Source organism: Ciconia boyciana, chromosome 4, assembly GCF_034638445.1.
Source record: "Ciconia boyciana chromosome 4, ASM3463844v1, whole genome shotgun sequence".
Classification (NCBI taxonomy): domain Eukaryota; kingdom Metazoa; phylum Chordata; class Aves; order Ciconiiformes; family Ciconiidae; genus Ciconia; species Ciconia boyciana.
In genome coordinates this window covers 91,411,697-91,425,253 of record NC_132937.1, presented here as the reverse complement: position 1 = coordinate 91,425,253, position 13,557 = coordinate 91,411,697, and the positions used below count along the sequence as shown (strand labels likewise).

Sequence of the window (13,557 nt, the reverse complement as noted above, 5' to 3'; positions counted from 1 at the left end):
AGCTGTGTCCCCTCCCAGCTTCTTCTGCACCTGGCAGAGCACGGGAAGCTGAAAAGTCCTTGACCAGTGCAGCAACAACTAAAACATCTCTGTATTATCAACACTGTTTTCAGCACAAATCCAAAACATAGCCCCATACCAGCCACTATAAAGAAAATTAACTCTATCTCAGCTGAAACCAGGACAAGGTGCTAAGCCTTCCTGATACATGTATGTGGGCTCGCTGGCCAGGGAGCAGTGTCCCAGTCTTGAAATACTCAGTTTGTATCTGTGCAAAAATTCCATTAATATTTCCTGAAGGTATGGCCCAAATAAAAAATGAGTAGAAACTGCAGGAGTGGGACTTGTAATTTTGTGTGCTCTTACAGATGAATCACTTGCTTTCAAAGTTCTCCAGGGAATGTGTTGGTCCCTGGGATAGATGGGAAATGTGTTGGTCCCAATAAATGGGAAAGCTAAAATGGAAATGAGAACAGGAGCATGAAAGCAGCTCCTGTTTGAGCTGAAGAGGCTGTTTCCAGTCACATTTTCTCCTAGATTGGCTCCTCTTGATTTCTAATTATTACATGAATTTCACTATCCATTATGTTAAGACTTTTTTGAGCAGTGCTGCTGAAGCTGAATGAAATCAATACTGCTTTATTGGGGTTACCTCCATCATCTAATTACTCTCCTTGAAAATCTGTTTCAGCTTTGCTGTCTCACCAGGACTGGTATTCCTTTCTACCACCAAATCACCCCAAAATTAATATAAAAATCTCATCAAATTAGTTTCTACATTATTCAGCATGGTTTATATGCATTATTTTATTTGCCAGTGGTGGTCCCTGAGTGGACTGAAAGAAAGATAGACATACCCCATTATACAGCTAGAATGCCTTACAGAACAGAGCCACCATTAGCAATACAACAGATTGCAAACCAATATTCCCCATAAAAGTAAATGTTATCAAGTTGAGATGCATGCGGGGAGTTAATTATTACACAGTTTCAATACATAAAGAGGCAAAAGCATCTTTATCAGGATTGCTGGCCGGAGCAGCTGCTGGCTTCTCAGAGATCACTGTTCTAAAAGATCTCTAGCGAGTTCAGTAAGGAGACTGAACACCCAGTTGTTACCCCATTTTTTCCATTCTTCACCCTTGGTGAATGTGTTTGACCTTGGTTTATCGGAGGAAGATGATGATGATGAAAATATAATTCAGAAAGGACAAGCAAAAATGTTTACTGTAAAAGATCTACTCTGGACACACTGTCTCATTACTGACTTTATGGAGATTTTCCAGAACAGTGTTCTATGCTGAAAAGAAGCCACTCCTCCACAGAGTAGTAACAGATAGCAGCACTGTTGCCATCCTCCTTTTTGACCTACTGGGCTTTCAGTCATAAAATGGGGAAGAATAAGAAATCATGAAAAGAAGAAATCACTGACTCCATTAACTGTTATTTCATTAAGATTTTGGTTTGCTTTTATTCTGCAGTTATGCCATCATTTTACTAGAAATTGCCACAAGAAGTGACCCTATGCCAGTAAGTAAAGATGAACTTTGAAGTTTGCATGACAACTTTGATACTGTTTCTGCTGAAGATACAAACCAAACTCTGAGTAACTGCACCTTTGATTTATTTTTTGAGCATGCATTTTCCTCTTGATTTTGTGGATGCAAGTTCAGTTCCAATTGAACATGCAATCAGGGCTTCCTCATGCATCTACCAGTCTTCCCTTCAGGACTTTGAAGAAGAGTGTATGACAAAAATAATGTAGCTCCAAAATTATCTTTTGGTTAGCTCTGTGAGGCTTAATGGCAGGGGGTGGAGAGGGAAGGTATGCCATAACATCTTTTTTCTCCTGTTGTTCCTTCCCTTTCCTGCCATGCACAGGCCCTTTCAGTGGAGTCTTGCAGTGGTAAAAATATGCTAGAAGAGCAAATAAGCTGATCTCCATAAGGAAAATGTCTTCTTTGCACATGTCTTGTGATCAGTGCTAGATGGCAAACACAAAAAATGTGCCTTGAAATTGAAACCAGATGTTCTGGATACGTAACCATGTTCTGTCTGCAATAATTTGCTTAACAAGAATTCTAACTACGAAGACCTGAAACTGCCATTCTTCCATTTCTGACAGTTTGTGATAATAGACCAATGTAGACCTTGTGGTTTCTCAAAAGTTTCCCCATATCTTGCCAGGTATTCATTTCTTTCAGAAGTTGTTTACCTCATATAAATACTGAGATTAAAGTCTTTCAGCTATGGAAAAGCTTTTAGACAAGGCCACCCAGTTCAGACTGGGTTACATTCTTTTTTTTTTTCCCTTGTACTCACAGGTAAAAAAGCTGATCTGGAAGTGATAGGGAAGATGTCATAAAACTAAAGATGATCACAGTAATATATTTTCAATGGGCGGTATGAAAAACACACCACTTGTTTCAACATCGTTTAATGTGTTTTTCTCTAGAAAGATGATGTGCATTCAGCTGAATATTCTTGGTGCCCACCTTTGGCAGAATTAATTTCAGGAAAGGCTGAGAATTCTTGCCCTTGTCCCACAGATTACATAGAGGTGAGTAAGATACAATATTGTATACAAAAATTCTTTATTGAAGTGAATTTAAGTCATGTCACAGAAGTTTTATGGCAATATTACCTTTGATGAATGTAAACAACCCAGAAGCAAAGTACATCTCAAACAAGGCACAATGAAATGCTTTAATATCCTTAATAAAAAACCAGTAATTCTGACAAATTAAAAGCTTCAGTTGTCCCCGCAAATTGTCAGTGTAATAAATAATGTTTTTAATATTCAGTCATTGATTTTTGTGCATTTTCATTTTATTATAAAGTGTTGAGTTCCATACATATTTTATATTAGTAGTATCTATTTAGCTTACTGGCAAAGGACTTTCAAATAGTGAAGTATGTGTCTCAGGCAAAGTATGAGTTTGCTTTGATTCTCATGCAAAAGGTCTATGTGTTCAGTAGCCTCAAACTGTCTAATAAAACAAAGTACACCCACTCATAGTTCAATTAAAGCAGAAGAAGATTGTTGCATCCTTGTTTCGGCTTAATATAATTCACCTCTGGTGGTTTGTAGCAACCTAAATGTAACAAGCAACCTCATAAGCAGCACTGGATTTTAGTCGGGAGTTAACATTCTTAAGAAGTAGTTGGGTTTTTAATCTTTTGTGAATTTTGTGTACAGACAAGTCCCCTGAAAACAGTATGTGACTCCAACAGCATAACACTGTCTTAAAGCACAAGACAAGAGCTTAAGCAGTGTTTGGCAGAAGGAATGTGAGCATCTAATTCATTATTTGCCCCAGCAGCATTTTCATGAACTAACATCCTTCATTCAGCATAAATCTGTAGAACTCCGGAGACCTCAGTATAGCTCTGCCACTTTCCACCAGCTGCAGATAGGGCTTCATATGCAGTTTGCACAGAAAATAGTAGTATTAATTAGAAACACTGCCTGTGCTTGGAATGACAAAAGGCTGTTTGCTTTTCTCACTCTCTTTCCCTGCTGCAGTTAATCAGAAGGTGCAGAAAAAATAATCCAGCCCAAAGGCCTACATTTGAACAAGTCAAGAAAATGTTGTACAAGATGAATCCTAATAAAGTTAGCCCTGTTGACATGATGATGACTCTGGTAAATTTAGTTTTTTAATCCAATCCAAGTCAATCTGCTCACTTGCAATAACTTTCACCTCTGTCCTTCAGGTTTGTTTTTTGATCTCATACCCCTTGTTTGATGAGAAAATCCACAGTCTGGTGGGCTGATTGTAGCTGCAGTTCTGCTTGAGACCCAGCTTTCCTTCTCATTCCATTTCTGTCAGTTTTTCTTAACTTTCTCAACTTCTTTGGGGCTGAACACTTTTGTTTCTTCAGTCAAATGTTGTTCGGTTTTTAATGCACTCACAGGAAACTATATTCCCCTTTTCCAGTGGCTCGGTGGTGATCTTACAGTACTGGGGGTATAGAATCCCTGCATGCCACAAATAGCATGTTTACAGATGCATTTTGAGCAGAGTATCTTAAGCCCATCAGCAGAGAAAAGAGACTCCCACCTCCACAGCCTGTTGCCTCACACAGAGCAAGGATGCAAAAAGCATAGCATAGCATAGCAGGATAGTTTGTGAAACAGCATTATGAGCTTTTGATAAAAGATTGAGACTTAGATACCTTTGGTTTTGGTAACATGTTTTAATCCATGTCTGCAGCTTGGTCTCTGCATTGGATTTGACCCCTAATGTTTACACAAACTTTGAAAAGTCTGGAATTGGCTTCTGCCTCTTAAGTGTAAGCAACAATCTCAAATATAGAATCATAAATTTATCTAGGGAGAAATCTGATCTTTGGATTTTATAAGAAAATTTTTTCTCAGATTTTCTCAAAATTTTAGCTCTTTCAGATCTGAGCCTTTGCTTATCTGAATGTTTTCAAAGCAGAATCATTCAAATGCTTAGATCCTATTGAACTATGAATCTGTTTCAGTAAAAGGATTATTTTATGCAATTCTCTATGTTATTTAGATGGAGAAATATAGCAAACATCTGGAGATACTGGTTTCTGAGAGAACTCAGGATTTAATGCATGAAAAACAGAAGACTGATCGTCTGTTGTATAGTAAGTTAAATAGCAAAAATACTGGATATTCTTCTCAATAATAATTTAATTTTAACTGTCTAATTACAAAGAGAAACACTTTGATAGATGATTATTTAATAAATAACATCTGGTTGGCAATTAATTAATATACTTGTTCCTTGCAAAGCTGGAAAGATATTTAACTATTTTTTATATTTCCCCCCTAAAAATCAGTGCAGTCATCTGAGAGCTATGACTCCAGAATCCATAGTGCTCTCACTTTGATCTCGCTTGGCAGTCCTTCTGTATAGTTATAAATATTGGGGAATTGCTTTTGGACTGAGGTTACTTTTAATGGCAGTGTATCTTCTGGAATTCTGAAAGAAAAAGGGGGTAAAGGAACAGGTATAACACATAGGAGAGAAAAAGGAAAAGGGTGTCAAAGTGCAAGATAGGAGAAATAAAGATGATTAAAAAATGAGAGAAGAGATAGTAAACAAACCTAATACAGGAAGAAAACACTAGCAAGGAGTTGACAAAGAAGGAGTTAGTAATATCCCAAGTCACACCATTAGAATCTAACCTTACTCTGACTTGGAATGTATAGATATTGGTTTGTTTGAACTAAAACTTATGGATCATCTGAAAAACCTGGGCTTGTTATCAGGGAGATTTACCATGAATTCTCACATTACCACAGAGCAGGTTTTGATTCTAAAGAGTGCTTTCACCTTCAGAATATTTCACATTTACGAACGTTGCTTTTATACCTTTAAACAAACATGTTCTGTTTATTGTGTGCTTTTATCTATGGCAAAAGAGTAACAATGCTCTACTTTCTACAACAGGTATGTTGCCGAAGCAAGTAGCAGATGATCTCAGGCAGGGAAAACATGCACAAGCTCAAAGCTACTTAAGTGCCACCATCTTTTTCAGGTAAACAAAATGAAAGATAAGACTAGAACTGACTCCTACTGAAGAAACTTCTAGGCTCCTAGTAGATGTGAAGCTTCTAACTGAGTACAGAATTTCTATCTAAACTGCCATTTATTGTACCAGGTGGCAACATTTGACTCTGCAAATGAGTGTCTTTCAAAATTCTTACACGTCTCCGTTTTTTCATTGTAATTACTTAAATAAAAAATTAGATTACTGTGGAGCTCTAACACACAGCAGCATGTCACTTTGTGTGCTACACACACATGCATATATGTTTAAGATAGACCTAAGTAAAGGTTCCAGCATTTAGCTGTGTAAAGGAAACTTGTCTATCCTTACATTCCACGTGGATTTACAGTCTTTGACTTGTTATGTGTGCATGAAACAATATATAAATTGCATGTCTTCACTTGTCATAAGGGGATAGATATTAAATTCCCTTTTTCATTTTTACATAACCCAGAATTGAAGACTACTTAGCCTGTTGCAGATTAAAGTCTAGCTGTAAAAAATGGTTTACTGCATTGGTAAGGAAAAAGACTTAGGTCAGTCAGTCCTTTTAAATGGAAGGAGTCTTGTTTTCAGTTTAAGTAAATGTTTGAAGACAAAACTATTCTCTAAGATGCTTAGTGAAAGAAATACTAAAAAAGAGAAGGTTGAGTTAGTTCCACTGAGAAATTATTACCATGTGTTTAGGATTACCAGTCTGCAATCGTTAACACAGTGGATGAGTATGTTCTTTCTGTTGTGTTTTAACAGTGACATTGTTGGCTTCACTCAGCTCTCCAGCAGCAGCACACCTTACCAAGTGGTAGATCTCTTGAACAAGCTTTATACCACTTTTGATGAAATCATAGATAACTATGATGTCTATAAGGTGGAGACAATAGGAGATGCCTGTAAGTTCCTTGAGCTGCGGACAATGATGGGGCATGGGTATTTCATCTGGATAGAGACTGATTTGATGACAAGGAAGAATGGATGAAGGAGATTTGGAAAGCTTATTACCACTGGGAAGACCACACAAAACAATTTGGGGAGAAGTCCTAGCAGAGCCCTAGCAAGCTTTAGGAACATTTTCCTGCATTCCTTTCATCATTTCTATGACTGATTAATGTTGTGGTTGGGACAAATGAGTTCAGGAAACTATCGCTGCTGTTTATTTGGTTCCTATCACCTGTAAGGTCTGACTTTAAATGTTGGCAACAGATTAATCCCAGTTGGCAACTTCTGTTTCACAGGACCACAAATGAAAGATTTACCTTCCATAAGCTTTATTATTTCTGTCTTTTTTGCAAAGACCATGACAACCTTCTCTCTTCTAATACTCTGTAGGGGCTTGGCTGCCTCTTCTTTTTGGATTTTTAAGAAAATGGCTTTCTATTTGCTACCATGGAAATCTGCTGGGGACTGACTACCATTAAAACTGAGTTCCATCAAAAACCTAGCAGAATCTAGCAGGATTTTTGCATGAGACAGACAGGAAATCCTGTAAGAGATGTGGAAAAAAAACCCCCACTCTTTTTTTTTGTGACATGGCTGAGCACATTCTGGAGCATAAAATTCCTGAACAAAGGCACCTGAGGGATCCTGAAGAGACCTGTCTCTTCTCCTACAGTCAGTGCAGGAAGCATAGGACAATGCCTAGTGGGAATAATTGTCTCTCTTTATAACATCTGCCCAAAGACAAAAGGTATTGAACAGCCGGTTTTCCACTACCTGTCCCACTTCAAGCACCCTCAATGGAGGGAGGGAGGAAGAAAGGGTAGGAGGCAATAAATCTTATGGAAAAGTAAGAAGGAGATCCAACATTTTTCAGAGCTAGGGTAATTACACACATGAGCTCTTGCCCTACCCTTCATTTGTTTCTGGCTTTCTCTGCTCAGCAGGCACAACTGTGCCACAGGATATGCAGGAATAGGGCTTTATTTTTTTCCAATTTAGGCAGCATCCTTTGATAAATCTGTGTGTAATGCTGAAAACTAACACAGTTGTGTTATATTGTTGTGTTAAGATATGGTGGTGTCAGGAGTACCCAAAGAGAATGGGATCCTTCATGCCGGTGAGATCGCAAGCATGGCTTTAGACCTTCTAGATGTCTGCAAGACTTTTAAGATCCCACACAAGCCAAACACCCTCCTAAAGATAAGAGCAGGAATCCATTCAGGTACGTTGAGAGGGCTGCAAAAGAATCCTCCTTTGGTTTAACAAATGTTTCTGTGGAGTGGCATTTCCTCTCCATTAAAAATGAAGTTAACGTCTTGACATGGGACAGAACACCTCATAGAGGTCATCCCAACAGAATAAATTATTGGATACCTGGAATATTGGGAACACAACGTGGAATACAACATTGGAAACACCACATGGCCCCAGTGCCTTTGCTGATGTGAGTGAGGACTGCCATTCTGTGTCTGTAACTTGTCCTTTTCAGCTGTTCTCATCTCAAAACAGCGAGATGGTTCTTGACTCTTTGATCTAGCCTTCACTATCAGACTCCCAGCCCCCTGATCTAAGCTGATGTGTGATTGCAACTCCTTCTCGATAGACAGCCAGAGTTGGACATGTGCTGTGCAGCCCAGCATCTACAAATTAAGCAGCTCACATCATTGTCTCAGCAAGAGATCATATCTTCTATATTTTAAATCCCCTGGGGCTGACATGAAGGAATCAAAATGCTCATTTTCTGCCTTCAGCAGGAGCAGGTTACTTCCTCTTCCTGCTTTTCCATGTGACTAGTGAGCATTGTGTGCACAACTCCTATTGACGGCATGCCGTCAATCTCACTGCCCCTCAAAATATTCTGTTGTCATGCTGAAACATGATTCTGCAGGTGCTTTAATTCATGCACACTACCTCCATCCCATCGTCACTTCCCCCACCATTCTCCTTTGAGGCCCTTTTGCAATTCCCTCTGTGGCTCTGGAAGCTGGTGGCATCTGTAAATCAGATGTATAACCCATATAAGACAATACTGACACTCAGTCTTAATCTTGTTAATGAATGAGATACAAGGTAATGTAGGAAGCAGCCAGAAGGCTGTATGATTGATTACGTGATTTAAAACCACAAAAGATCTTGTTTTCTTTTCTTTAACAGGGGCAGTTGTAGCTGGAGTTGTTGGGACCAAAATGCCACGGTATTGTTTATTTGGAGATACTGTGAACACAGCTTCCAGGATGGAATCTACCAGTGAAGGTAACAAGGAACAAATGGCATATGTGGTTTTGACCATGCCTTAATGAGTTCTGAAAAAATGTTATGCTGAGTTTTGAGTCCTGTCCTGTTTAAATGACTGCAAATCCTGTAAAGAGGGTGTTGATTTCTGTGTCCAGTCTGCCTATGGGCAAATTATGCCAGTGATATTCTCTACAACCTTTGTAACAAGATCCCCTCATTCCTCAAGTCTCAGAGAGGGATTTTCATGTCTTTGAAGCTCTCTACAATAAAAAAGGGTAAGAATCAGATAAAATGAGAGGTAAGTGGATATGTTCACTGTTTCCATTTCTTCCTGGCACCCAGCTGCATTTATAGTAAAAATATTTTCATGACTCCTCTTTTTCGCTGATAACTTCCTCTAATGCAGAACACAAGAGATTGTAGGACACCATGGGAGCTACATCTGTCTTTAACCAGTATAGAAGATTATACATGTGTCCTCCAGCAAAGAGATTAGACAGAAATCTCTAGAGATTAAATATTGGAGATAGCCTCACTTTCACTTCTTCCCAGGAGATAACAGAGCTCCATGTTTACTTAGCAACCTTTATCTTTAGCCAGTATGAGCATTTGAACCTCAAATTCTGAAATACTTTAGCCTGATCTACAAGAACTGGGGGAAAAAAAAAAAAAGGATGAGGGAGTGATTCGAGGTGAAACAACTTTGATGGCTTGTTTTTGTTTCTTTCATTCATGAAATGAAGCTGAATAGTTTTATGGCTCACATTGCAATGCTTTGTAAATGGATTCGAATTAGGCAAAATCCAAGGTGTTTTCAAGTTTAATTTCCTGATAAAAAGTGATGCTTGCAACATCTATCATGATCCACTAAAAACAAGGCAGAAAGGCAGAGAAGTGGTCCTACATGATGGCTTTGAAGGTTTAGCATGGGGACTTGAGAATGAACCAGGGTCTATTCCTTCTCACCATTTCAAACATTTTTCCAAAGCAAATGCTAGCCTGAGTGGAATACATATAGCTTCATTTTCCTTCTGTCAGTCTCCCAGATAACTTCTTTCTTTCTCCTCGTCCTTTTCAGGCTCCTTGTATCATCTCATCTGAACTGCTTTAAAACTAATGCCTTCAAAATCTGCTTCCGTCATTCTTCCCATTTCATCTTTTGTTCTGTACGCCAGTCTATTCTTCACATGGCTCACCAACATTATAAACTTAAGTGTAAAGCCAGAGCTTCTTACCTTTTAAGTCTTTCTTTTATGTCCCTCTTTCTATGGCAAGGTACATGTGAGGATCTGAAATTACATTAACATATTTTAACCCTAAGATGATCACTTTAAAATAGATTAATTAATTACTAGCAATGTAAATTAAAATTGTTGTCAGCTGGAATCTGAGTGCTAGTGTCTTGTTCCCAAGCAGGATGACCAGTTAAAATATCATGTATCTACTGGAAAGAGTATTTCAGAGATAGGTATATGGATATGTTGAAACATATATTTCAGAATTCCTGGTCTACAGGGAGTGTTTTGAGACTTTCAGTAAAAAACATTTAAGCAAACAAAAAAAAGTGGATATTACAAAACCATTATTTTCTGATAGAAGAAAAATCAATAAGACAATCTTAGCCAGTCCTACTATCATCTGGGATCTTTTTCAAACAAAGAAGCATAATGATTTACTCTGTGTCGCAGAATGTTAAAGGCAAAAAAAACCCAGGATTTTTTTTGGTAATTTTCCAAATTTTGGCAAAATGTTGCTTTCTGTCAAAAGTAGGAATATTCAGAATTTGTTCTATCTGTGCTCCTCCTCGGTCCTTCCTCCATCATTTGCAGAAGGCAAGACACCAGGGTTTACATGAAGATAACTTCTCAACTAAGGAAAAATCACATTGTTAAAAAAAAATAGTGGAATTATGGTAATATTGTCTAGTCCTCCTGTTTTTATTTATGGGCTTGGAGGCAGAGCAAGGATGGCAGTTTCTTTAATGTTTAGACTTCGCTGAAAACTGTATGTGCAAAGAAAGCGCTGGCTCTTTACTGACCAGGAGGTAGAACTATGTATGGTTTTCTTCCCAAGCTGAAAAGGGTGCTTGTCAGTAACTCCAGCTAGGCAGCTATGAAGAGTAGACAAATAATATTAGATGCAGGATGTGAAGAGTAGTGTGTGTTGACAGCCACGTATTTGTCCTGAGATGCCCTGACAAAGACGCCAGGATACTGGAGCTGGTGTGCAAACATTTCAAATAACAGAGGAACGACAGCAAAGACATGAAAACAGCAAGGGGAGCTCATTAATGAGTCTTGAAGTCTTTGTCACACAGAGGGGGATGGATCTGTCTTAGATGTTTAAATAGTTATGATAACATGACAATTGTCTCTCTTTCCAGCTCTTAAAATACAGTGCAGTTCAAGTGCATACCAGCTGTTGGAGCAGATTGGAGAGTATGTGTTAGTATGCCGTGGGAATTTACAAGTCAAGGTGTGTATGCAACATTTATACTCAGCTTTTCAGAGAGGAGAGTGTGAAAGTACTCTGGAGTCCCTGAATTTTAACTCATGCAGTCCTCTATGTCTCAGAGTCCTTGGGTTAGACTATTTCCTGTCCCTGAAGAGAGGAGGCTCAAGTTTTAAACCAGGACCAATTCTATGGGCTTGTTCATGGGACAACCCTGATAATTCAGAGATGAAGGACTTAGCCAAACTTGGAAGTACTGCATGGCACGTCACTTTGTCATAACCGCTTGAAATCAAAAAAGGTCATTCAGAGACATCATAAATCGTCGTAAGAGTTCCATAAGAGGACTAACATACTTCTGAACCCAGTTTTGGATGGGACTTCAAAGAATTGTTTTAGTCCATAGTGCTGCCACTATCTTTTAAGGAAAAGTTTTATGCCTCAGTTTTCCTGTATGTAAAATGGCTGACAGGCATATCAGTCTCCTTTTGGGACTTGCTTTGAGTTGTAATAAGAAGATTATTACACAAATGCTGGGTCGTATTATAACCCCATGACTCATTTTCTTCCTTAGGGGAAAGGAGACATGGTAACATACTGGCTTGAAGGTAAGAAAGCCTCTGCCACCCAGAAGGCAGTCACCAGGACTTCTGTGACTCTTCAAGACCTCAACAGAGCATCGTTTAGTTTGATACCAGGCGTCCTTCCCAGTGATTCTCTCTCAAGTCCCGCTTAGTAGCCACTCACTAACTCCAGCATCCATCCTGCTTTCAGTCTGTTAGGTCATCCTGCTGAATTAGAAAATAAGAAAAGAGATAGTTGGCCTTGTGGATGTATTAGCTCTGACTTTATTCACAGGTATCTCTCTTCCACCTGTGGCAGGAAAAATACAAACCAGCAAAAACTCATCTTGAGGAATGATACATAAGACTGGCCCACCAGCTACTAGGGTGGAAGGTAGCTCCCAGTGTTACTTGTTGATTTGGTTTTGCTGGGTAATCCCCTGCCAGCAGCCTCCATCACTTCAAAACCAGCTGGCTGGACATTCCAGCCTGTAAGCTGCTCCCACAGGAAAGAAGGAGGCAGTGCAGTGTTGCTATTTAGTGGTATGATAAACTTTGTGGGTGTGATTGGTTTTGTGCTGTGAAAGGGAAAAATGAGATGTGTATTGTGTTAGAAAGCAAGGGTCATTGAAAGAGGAGAATGAAGCAGTGCAATCAGAGTGGATACAAATTGAAATGAGAATTTGTGCTCGTGCTTCTGTTTCATCTCCATCGCCTGGAGCATAGAAAAAAGAATTAAGAAGAAAGTCCAGGGTGTTTCCACAGAGTCAACACTTAGTGATACCGGCCATCTTGGTACACAGATCTGAAAATCTTGGGAGAGAAATGAAAGCCATTACAGAGGAGAGTCCATTACAGCTGCTCTTGTCTTTGGCTGCTCTGGGATTTCTCTGAAAAACTGCCTTAACATTAGCTTATATTATGGAGTTGCTTTGACGAAAGTGGTGGTGAACCTACTATTGCTGGCTAGCTGTCTGACTGTGAAATCAGGCAGCCCTCTGAGTCACTGTGTAATTTAGGACACAGTTTAGAAAAGGTCATTCCTGAGCAAGCATTTCCTGTAAAGAGAGACCCATCACTACAAGTGGAGTAATCTGTTGATGAGCATGGTTCTGTAAGCATCGCTGGTGTTGACTGTCTTTAAAGACAAAGCATCTTTACGGTGGACCCTGTTTATACTTTTTAGGGTTTTATTTATGGCAATAAATTACCTTTCAGGGCTAATCTATTTTGAAGAGTTTAGCCAGTCCAGTTGAACTGATTAACAGTCTAACAGACTTAGATACATGAACTAGAGGAAGGAAGGATACCTAGAGTCACAGCAGTTCCACCATAATGTGAACTGGACTGGCCAAAGCTAACTGGGAGGAGGTGAAAATGAAGGACTATGAGTGACATAGCACCATTTACTCCTCCTTATTCTGCTCCCTTACCCTCCAGTCTATCTCCGATTCTAGGTACAAGTACAAAAACACACACGTAGGTACAATTTTTCTGGTATAAATTTATGTAGCTTATACAAGAAGCTGACTAGTTGTCCATGTTCCCATGTAGTTAGCATACATTTAATTCTGAATATGTGCTCTGTAATAGTAATAGGAGAGTCACACTACAGTCCTTCTTCAGCTTCTGTGGGAAGTAAATGCAGTGGTAACGTTAGATTTTTCAGAGAAGCCTAATAGAGGTAGAAAGCTAAATCCTTCTGAATTACGGAAGACTTATTTGAAATCCACAGAAAAATACAGAACATTCTGAGTGAAATTCTGTCTCAGAAGTCTGTGGGAATATTGCCACTTGAATGGGACCAGAATCTCAGCAAGGAACATACACATAGCTGATC

At 39.0% G+C, this 13,557-nt stretch overlaps 1 protein-coding gene across 1 annotated transcript in view; it reads left to right on the top strand.

The window, feature by feature from the left end:
• LOC140651474 (atrial natriuretic peptide receptor 1-like) overlaps nucleotides 1-11,890 on the top strand; it is a 36,094-nt gene extending 24,204 nt beyond the window's left edge. The window contains exons 14-23 of the mRNA XM_072860948.1: nucleotides 1,482-1,530; nucleotides 2,456-2,560; nucleotides 3,527-3,646; nucleotides 4,530-4,623; nucleotides 5,433-5,520; nucleotides 6,283-6,422; nucleotides 7,538-7,690; nucleotides 8,623-8,721; nucleotides 11,087-11,178; nucleotides 11,729-11,890. Of these exons, the coding sequence (XP_072717049.1) occupies nucleotides 1,482-1,530; nucleotides 2,456-2,560; nucleotides 3,527-3,646; nucleotides 4,530-4,623; nucleotides 5,433-5,520; nucleotides 6,283-6,422; nucleotides 7,538-7,690; nucleotides 8,623-8,721; nucleotides 11,087-11,178; nucleotides 11,729-11,890 (1,102 nt within the window). The remainder of the gene's footprint in view (nucleotides 1-1,481; nucleotides 1,531-2,455; nucleotides 2,561-3,526; nucleotides 3,647-4,529; nucleotides 4,624-5,432; nucleotides 5,521-6,282; nucleotides 6,423-7,537; nucleotides 7,691-8,622; nucleotides 8,722-11,086; nucleotides 11,179-11,728) is intronic.
• The last annotated feature ends 1,667 nt before the right edge of the window (nucleotides 11,891-13,557 follow it).